This window comes from Giraffa tippelskirchi, chromosome 1 (genome assembly GCF_054371585.1).
Source record: "Giraffa tippelskirchi isolate mGirTip1 chromosome 1, T2T-mGirTip1v1.2.pri, whole genome shotgun sequence".
In the NCBI taxonomy this organism is placed as follows: domain Eukaryota; kingdom Metazoa; phylum Chordata; class Mammalia; order Artiodactyla; family Giraffidae; genus Giraffa; species Giraffa tippelskirchi.
In genome coordinates this window covers 177,336,676-177,346,536 of record NC_137275.1, presented here as the reverse complement: position 1 = coordinate 177,346,536, position 9,861 = coordinate 177,336,676, and the positions used below count along the sequence as shown (strand labels likewise).

General features: G+C 38.1%; 1 protein-coding gene across 10 annotated transcripts in view; it reads right to left on the bottom strand.

Moving 5' to 3' along the window:
• The window catches only part of UNC13B (unc-13 homolog B), a 207,791-nt gene that overhangs the window by 100,167 nt on the left and 97,763 nt on the right, over positions 1-9,861 (bottom strand). For all 10 annotated transcript variants that reach the window (XR_014058950.1, XM_081507724.1, XM_081507735.1 and 7 more), the window contains one exon: positions 4,086-4,320. Coding sequence is in view for 8 of the 10 variants with exons in the window: in XM_081507724.1 (XP_081363850.1) it covers positions 4,086-4,320 (235 nt within the window). In the remaining 2 variants the exon portion in view is untranslated. The remainder of the gene's footprint in view (positions 1-4,085; positions 4,321-9,861) is intronic.

Here is a 9,861-nt window from a genome sequence, read left to right as displayed (position 1 = left end):
GCCAAAGTTTAGAACTGTTACATATCCCATGAACATATATCAAGGGATATCAAGAAATCTAAATTTGCTAATGAATTTGGGTCTGAGAGGCCACCAAGCTATTAACTTGCTAAAGGTTGTATTTTAGGCAATATAGTCAAGAATATGGTCAAATATACTACTTTTAAAAGAAAAATATGTAGAAAATATAATAAAAATCTTTGACTATCATAAGTCAAACCTTGTTACAGTACCAAAAAGAGAAATTTAAAATATCATAATTTGTCATTTGTGAAACCTAAAGGCTATATGCATTGAGGATCACAGTGAAATGAACATATTTCGCTATACTGATTACAGAATCAGCAGCTACATGTTCAACTTCAGTCAGTGAATACAGAAGACAGCCAAACTTTCTTTCCCTTAAGTTAAAGACTGCCTATTTCCTGTGTACCAAGGTGGGGGTGTAGAGAAGGCCTGTAGACTAGGAGTTTGTCAGCTCAATGCGTTCTTTTATAGATCTAACATCTGATAGCATTTATTTAGGAAACAGAAACAACATCAAAGTGTCACTTAGCCACTAAAGAGCCATAAAGAGTGAGACGGATATTCTTTGACACCCCTCAACACTAGAGATATGCTGGCTCTATAATAGCTCACAAAGTCCAACACCATTCTCAAACCTCCATTTATGCATTTTTATACAATATACATACATTACCCATCATTCTGGTTATTCCCATTATTTGGTTGAGTGAGGGAAACCAATTTATACATACATATATATATGTGTGTGTGTGTGTGTGTTTATATGTGTGTGTATACATATATATATATATATACACATAAAATATGAAGTTTCATTACTCTCAGATATTCTCAAAAAGTCAAACTAACTCCATCCTAGAAGAAGTCTTTATCATTCCAACATAAATCAGTCAATAGCCATGGCTGTGGTAATAGAAACTATTTATTTTTACATTTCTTGTTTACTGGAAGGTACTACAAACTGTTGGTTCAATTGAGGATTTTAAATTCTTCCTTAAAAGCTCTAACTTAAGGTCTTAGACTATTTCCAAGAACTTAGTATTTACAGTAATAGAAGTTTGAAAACCAAACGTGATAAAATTTCTTCAAAAAATTTTTAAAGAAAAATCAAGTCAAAAATTTAAGTTAAAAATGTCTGTAATACAAGTTTACTTAAAAATCATGTTAACATCTCCTTTGCTGGAGATGATAAAATATTTACTCTTTAACCTCATTTCATATACTGATACAGAAAACTAAGCAAATTTATATGTGATCAATTAAAGAAAAATTTTAGGAAAAATATTTACAACTTAAAGTACAATACTAATGCTCTTCCAAGTGTTACTACATCAGTGATAACAGGGTAATGAGCAGGTAAACTACATATTCTTCTGGACAACTGCAGTCATAATTCAAGTTGATGTGCCATTATTATTGCTGGCCTGCACACTCAACGCTTGTAAATACAGAGGGGAAAGAGAGCCAAAACAATTTTCTTTTTGCTATTATGTTTTTTTCTTCAAGAAAATATAAATAACTAAAACAAAATGAATAAAATAAGCAATTAATAAACCAGCAAGAAGTAGGGACCAACTTCAGTAGGATTCCTGCCACACTTCTTTTTAGAATTAAATTGTGAACAGTAAGAATTCTACACGATAAAATTTTACTGAAAATACTCTCAGAGATGACAGTAAACAGAGTTAGGATGTTGTCTAGCAGGTATATGACCATCTGAGGTTCAGAATATTTACTCACCAGTTTGATATGGTGGGGAAAACTCTTAGATCATCCTATAATATAGTCAATTTCAGCAACCAAAAGTATAAGCTAAATTGGAGTGGCTTTTCAAAAAACTAACCTCCAACCAGTGAAATATCGATTCAGGAAACAATTATCAATGGATGCTAAAATCAATAGATAAAAGGTTGTTGAACAAACAGAATATATTCACAATCTCAGGTATCATCCCAGAGATCCGCAATTACAAAGAAGAAAGGTAACTTTACATTAGAGAAATCTGGTATATATACCAGATCAACCCAGAGATCCAATTAAATGTCAACAATAATGAGACAAAGTAAAATGTGACTGCTGATGCACTGTGAAGGAAACGTCTATGTAGTGTTTTTGTCGAACATATTTAACCTGATTATAAACTTGAAAAAACAATCAGACCAAACTAAATTAAGAGGCATTCTCAAAACTGGTTTGGACTCTTCAAAAAATGTTAGTGTCTCAAAAGATTAAAAATAAGAACGTAAGGGAATTTTGTGAGATTATAGGAGACTACAGAAACAGGGAAACCACATGTAAGGCACCATACTCCTTAATTGGATCCTGCATCAAAAAGAAAAAAAAAAAGATATATATATATATATATATACATACACACACACACACAGGAGAAGGAAATGGCAACCCACTCCGGTACTCTTGCCTGGGAAATCCCATGGATGGAGGAGCCTGGAAGGCTACAGTCCATGGGGTTGCGAAGAGTCGGACACGGCTGAGCAACTTCACTTTCACTTTTCACTTTCATGCATTGGAGAAGGAAATAGCAACCCACTCCAGTATTCTTGCCTGGAGAATTCCAGAGACAGAGGAGCCTGGTGGGCTGCCGTCTATGGGGTTGCACAGAGTCAGACACGACTGAAGCAACTTAGCAGCAGCAGCATATATATATATAAAGAACATTATTGGGACAACTGAAAAAATTTAAATATGGTCTAGATGTTAAATAATATTGTATCTTTAAATTTCTTTGAGTGTGATCATAATATTATGGTTATGTAAAAGAAAGTCCTTTTTCTTGGGAGTTATACACTGAAGTACCTCCTGGTAAAGTAACTTGGTATCTGCAACTTACTTTCAAATGGTTCGGGGAAAAAAAGAAAACGTATGTGTGGTACTTCCCTGGCAGTCCAGCAGTTAGGACTCCATGCTTTCACTACCAAGCACATGGGTTCAATCCCTGGTTGGGGCTAAGATCCCACAAATTGTTAAGACATGGCCAAAAAACAAAAAAACGTATGTATATATGAATGTATATTAGAGAGAACGAGACAAAGTAAACGTGACAGAATGGTAATACAGCTAATGAATCTAGGCTATGTGAATATATGAGAAGTATACATTATTTCTCTAAATTTTAAGTATATTTTTAAGTTTGGGGAAGAGTAGGGAGTATATATGTATGTATTTGCTTTTATGCTCTTAAGTATATGACAATGGTCTATGGAAGTGTGCATAAGAAACAAGGGTGGTAGAGAACTAGGAGGCAGGAAGAGGAGGCAATAGAGGAAGACAAACAGGTGTGGGTGGGTAATTCTTTGCTGTGTATTATATTGTACCTTAACATACTTTTACATTAAATGTTTTATGTATTTAAGAAAAATAAAAAGCTTTTTTTTTAAGTTCCAGCAAAAATACTGTATCTGCTATAGTGAGATCATATTGGTTTTCTTCTGACATTCCCAGGGAAATATTTAGGTAGGATGAATTACCCAAGCATTTAACATCTGTGATTTTTTTTTTTAATCTCAATGAAAGGTATATGAAAGTCACTGGGCTGGGCAAAGAGGTGAGCAGGTTTTTTTCAGCCATCCACCCCAAGTGCGCCTGCCCTCATCTGCTGATGATAAAGAAAACTCTTACTGATGGATATGCATAAATGTGGGCTTCCCTGGTGGCTCAATTGGTAAAGAATCTGCCTGCAATGTGGGAGACCTGGGTTTGATCCCTGGGTCCAGAAGATCCCCTAGAGAAAGAAATAGCAACCCACTCCAGTATTCTTGCCTGGGAAATCCCATGGACAGAGGAGCCTGGTGGGCTACAATCCATGGGGTCGCAAGAGTTGGACACAACTTAATGACTAAGCCACCATCCCATGCATACATGTGAACTTTATAAAGAAGAGGGAAAAAAAAGACTGAGACTCTACATAAAATGGCTGTAGGTTGATCCACCGTACTGCTATATTTCCTCTATCACCTCAGGTACCCAAATCCTTGATGTCAGTTGCATCCTGGGACCTGCATACTAGGAAGAGAAAATGTTTTGTTCCCAACACCCACCTGAGGGCCCGCCGCTCTGGATAATCGAGGTCATAACTTTGCACAGAGTCATTGCAAGAGTCCCGGGAACTGCCCTGAAGCAGCAGCTGCTGCGGCAATCGCACAGGCACTGGGAACTGGTGCACAGAGGCGTTGGGCTGGGCAGTTGTATGGTAAGGAGGCGGGATGCTATTGCTGGTCTCACTGCGATAGTCACTGTCTCGGTCATCCACGGCACTGTCAGGATCTTCGAAAGCTGTGGAATAAGCACAGTCAATCAAAGTACCCCAGCTTTATTCAGTTCTCTAGAATTCTTTTCTGCTTCCAACATAGGAAGCCAAAAGCCCGAGCCTTGAGAACAAGAGCAAGCTGAGCTGCCCATGAGCACAGTGACCTTAAAGTCATGCAAAAAACTGTCTCAATACCCACAAGTCTCTCTCCTTCTCTAACAAGATAAGACAGTTGGTTTAATTTTAGTGCTGATTCTCAGAGGAGTTCCAAGTGGCATTTTTCCAATGCAGAATTTTCTGCAATTCTGTTTCTCTAAGCTATTGTAACCTTAATGAAAACCTGCTTTTAAATTTCTTAAATAGATTCTGGTGCTCTACTATTATCAAAATGGGGCAAAAGGGGAAGAAACAGTTTTTCCATCTCTTAGAAAAGCGAAATTTTTGTTTAAAGTTAGCATGATGTTTTCAGACTTTAAAAATACATTGTTGAGTCAAATAAGCAGGTCCACCATTGGAAACTGGTACAGGAAATCAAGAAGGTCAAAGTCAAGACTTAGAAGTCAGTTCTGTATGCAGCAGAGAACAGCAGCAGTCTTACTGTCTCGCTGTAACACTGGGTTTTTCTAATAATTTCTATTGAGCACCCATACCCTGGGCTCAGAATTCCCATCCCAAGCCTTCATCCCATTTCCTCAGAAGAAGAGGAAAACACATTCATGGCCAATGGGGTCTTACTGACAAAGCAGCCAATTTATCTAATAGCAGTGACCACAATTTCATAGACTTATTTCTGCTTTTCTAGTTAGCACCTGACTGGCCATTTTTTTCTTGGTGTTAGCTAAAATTACCAGAGTTACAAATCTTGCTCCAAGCAAAAATAAAAATATGCAACACTGTTGAAAGGGAGTTCAACCTAACAGTGTTTTGTAGTTTATTTTCCACAGAAGCCATTTCTGACATGATACCCATATGTGTATAATTAATAAGGTCCCATATGTTCTTTCTTGCCAAGTTTCTATTTGGCTCACAATAAGGAAAAGGAACATTCACCATCCCCAAATGTAGACGCTTTAAGCAGATGATGGACTCATCTTAGTAATTTTTAAAAAATCTTGGTAGCAATGTGGGCAGCAGAAGCCTCCTAATGACCATAAAATTACGCTTTTACAATAGCTCATGTAGGAGATAAGAACATATATCCACACAATGGAAACAGAAGAGAGTTAATGAACTAGAGGAAGAAAAAACAGACAGAAATGATAAAAGTTGGGGACAAATGGAAGGTAACAGGGAAATGGCCCCTTGGCTTCAACATCAGACAACTTGGTAGATAATCCCACTAAAAGACAGGGAACATGAACATGTGGGTTCCAGACACTGCTTGGGGTTACAGCTGGGAGTAGGGGTAATAAGATCTTATGAGCTTTGCCCACTTAAGTTTAAGGTAACACATGAACAAAAGAAAGGAATGGTGAAATGATCAGAACTTCAGGGGGAAAAAAATCAGTATGAGAAAGGCTAATCTTCAAATGGTCAGGAACAATACCAGTCAAACATGGGGATAGAAAACACTCTGTTTACAAAGCACTCTGATTACACGTTAGGGAAAAGACTTTGGAGGTACTGATTTTAGACCTTGATGCATTGGTTGTGCTGATGACTAGAAAGGATCAAGGGACAAAAACCAGTATGCCATTCAGACGTAATTCTTTCTGAACTCACAGAAGGAGTAAGTGTGAAGAAGTCAGTGCTGGATTATTCATGCATACAGATGAGGGGGCAGGGGCAACCAAGCAGACAAAGCCGAAAGTTTACTTAAACTCCAGCAGGAGATTGTGCTATTAGTATATCATCCAGAGACTCAAGATGGAGTCTCCAAAGTAGCAGCAGTGATAGACAATCCTGTTGACTGTGAGGCCAGGAGAGGGTAGTTCAGCCAGAGTTAGGAGCCCTGTATCTTGAGCCAGAAACTACCTGGAGAGACCCTTCCTCACTGCATCTGACCTATGACTCCTAAATAATGATCGGCTTTATTTTGCTAAGCTAAGGGGAGGGGTATTCCAAAACATTCCTAAAGGCTGACACACTTCTGTGCTGAAGGAATAAAGGGCAAATAAAGAAGAAGCCGGGAGCAGAAGAAAAGAGGGTATGAAAAATAGGAGGAGATTGGAGAAGGGAAATACAAGGAAGTGAGGTGAGACAAAGGATAGGAGCAGAAAAATGGTTGGTCAAGGGCAAAAGCCAGCTTTTCTCCCCCTACACCATCCCCAGTTTCCTTAGAAAGGAAACGTCCTGGCACCACCAAAGCTGATTAGAAACTGAAAAGGGAAATGACAGAAAAGGCTTGCGTGAAAGCATCGTGCTTTCAGTGTCCCAGCAATGATCTCTTACTGGCTCCACCTGCTACTGCACAGAACCATTTCACCTAGAACAGAAAACTTCTGGTTTCCCTGAGAAAGAGACACTGAGAACAGGTTTGGTTATTCAGCTTACAGAGGACTTGTGAGCTAGTCTGAGGGCAAAAGTTGAAAAGCCCTTTGAAATTAAAAGGCTGGGAAATTTTACTCATTCAAATATTTACTGTGTCCACCAGCTGCAAGGCTAAACAACACAGAAGACTTGGAGTAGAGAGTCAGTCTAATAGGAGAGAGAAAATATGGATACAGATACAAGGAAGTATCTATCATGAGAACAGTATAAACCAAATGCTATATGAGTTGAAGGTTGGATCACTTCCTGTTAAAATGTATAGGGAAATCATTAAGGAAGATATGACTCTGAAAGACTGGTGGGTTTTTAATAGGTGAAGATGTGGGTGACAGGAAATGCCTTCTAGAATCTGGAGAAAAGCAATGGCATGAGTAAAGGTCCAGTGATGGGAAAGGATATATATATATATATATATATATATATGTAAAAGGTCATATATATTTTTAAAGGCTATGTATATATTTTTTGGAAACATTTTATAGCTCATTTAGCAAGTACATAAAAGGACATGAAAGGGAAATGACAAAAATAAACGTGAAAGAGTAGGCTGGGACAGAGATGAGCCTCAGGCAGACAGTAGGCACTCAAACAAAACTGAATGATGTATTGAACAGTGAGGTTCTCCAGTATGTGGTGCTCCCGGATAGAGTCCCCATCTTTAAATACAGAATACAGGCAAAACTTTATCAGAGAAGGAATGAAAATTCAAACTTCTTTCTTTTCATGGCTTACTTCTTTCTACTCGAAAACCTTAATTATCTGAGCTCTCTCAGGCTGTGTTTGCATAGTTTCCTGGTGCAAATACTCAGGATTCAAATCATAGAAAGTACATACTCCATGAGAAATTATAGTGACAGAACAAAATTTGGCCCCTCTTAGCAACTACTGGATACCTAATCACTGACACTCTACCAACCCGTCCACCTCTCATCAGCCCAGGTAACACAGCCAGTAATGCCAGCCTAGGGCTATGACTCTTGCTAAAAATAACTCTAAGTTCTTAGAGAGAGCCCACTCTCTAAGCTCAACAACAAAGGTGGCCTCTAGCCTAGCTAGACTGCTTCAAGGAAAGTCAAACCATGTCCCCAGCCTCTTGCTCACATCACAAAACCAATGACCTCTCCTAGAATGATTTCTCCTGCTAGTCATTGTGCCCCTTAGCTAAAAGGCCAAAGGAGGGGCTGATGGCACTAGTCGCTGGGGAAGATAAATCAGGAGATCCTGTCAGGATTATAATTGAAACTGTGAAATTTCTCCATCTCTCTTTCTGTCTGTCTGTCTGTCTCTCACACACACATACACACACACACGCATGCACATGCACAGACACAAAGTCTTCAGGAAATCAGCCTGAAAGGATATAACTTTCCACTGCAGCAAATTCTCTCGTGAGCTTCAAGAAGAGGAAGAGGAGGGAATGGCATTATATATGCTTATATGCATGAATATCCAGCTTCAGTCAGAGGGAGTATGTTAAAGGGTAAAATTAAGAAAATTATAAGTTATTCAAATTCTTACGTACTCTGTTGGTCTCCCCAGCCCAAATAGGTCCAGTGACCTAAGAAAAATCACAAGTGGTAACAAAGAAGAAGAGTGACAGAGACAATTTTAGGACCAATTCAGAGATCATTTCCCATCTCACCAATTAGTATATACCTACCTGACTTGAGTCTACCCTACCTGTATTCCATTTATTTTTCATAACACATGGACAGCATTTGCCTTCTATTGAGCATAAGACAAATCTGCAAAGTACTGTTGCTCTCTGTAACTCACTATCTAATGAATAAAAAACTACTGCTTCTGTACGTACTCTTTTAAATCTCCTTCTGGCCTAGGTGTCTCTCAGAACATCATCACTGAGGAGTTAATATATCCTTCCATATTCAAAATGAGAAAAATTTGACCTGCTTCTAAGAAACCCTTCCTTATCTCTATGTTCACCAAACCTGAGCCTGCTACAATAAATCCACAAGAAACTCAGACCTGGTTACTGTGGGAAAGACAACAATTCCCTTATTTGGGAGCAATGATATCTAATTTTTCTGCTCTGTTAAAAATTAAAAAGCCAAAGAATGGTATGAATCTCTAGTCTTCTAATATGTAAAAAAAACTCTGTAGCTTGCAGGGCACTCAGATATAGCCACTTTTTTCTGAATTTCCTACAAATTTTTAATAGAATCCATTAAAACACAGAAGCTTCAACCAAAGAAAACTGAAAACATTTCCTACACATTTTTCAAGACTAAAAAATTCAATATTAATTAACTGTAAATCCTATCCCACACATAAGCTGAATTTGAGGCAACTAATGTAACAAAGAAATCACTAAAAATGGGCCTCAATCCCGAGAAACAAGGAACAAGTTGGCTTCATAGTTAAGAATATGGACATCAAAATCAAAGTTAAATTCTTCTGGCTCTTCCATGTACTAGTACATCTTGAAAAAGTTATTATAGATGCTTCCTCATCTGTAATACGAGAATGATAATAATATGAGTCTCATTGGTTTCTATAAGGATTACAAGAGAAAATGCAAGTAGGGTACTTAGCACAGGTCCCTGGAAAATGGTAAGCAATTCACATTTCTTGTTGTTGTGTCATGTTGCCAGGTTTTCGCTTGCTTTACAGGTTCCTAACAAATGTTAATAGATAGCAGGAAGATCAGCACACTCCAACAGTTGTAATGTCCACTAAGGGATTGATGACGTCTAGGTTTAAAAGTCCCCAGAGTTCTGAGGGTGCAGCTACCTTAACTGCTTGCCATAAGACTCAAAATTCTGGAAGCACTGAATGATGCCAACACAGGCTGGTTTCACTACCCGAGTTAACTCCCAATCCTGAGGAAATGAGACTATGCATGTGACACAGGCTGTTTATACACTGAGGGTCAATTTTCTTCTTATGTACTTACCTTCTTCCTACCACCTATGTCTCATCTCAGTTTAGCGTGTGATTTAAAAATTTTTAATAATTTAACTTTCTAACCATAAAGTGGGGGTAAAAATTCTCTCAGGCTATAGTATAGTTGCCATAGCAACTGCAACAGGATAAGTACTGGGTTTCTTTTCAAAAGA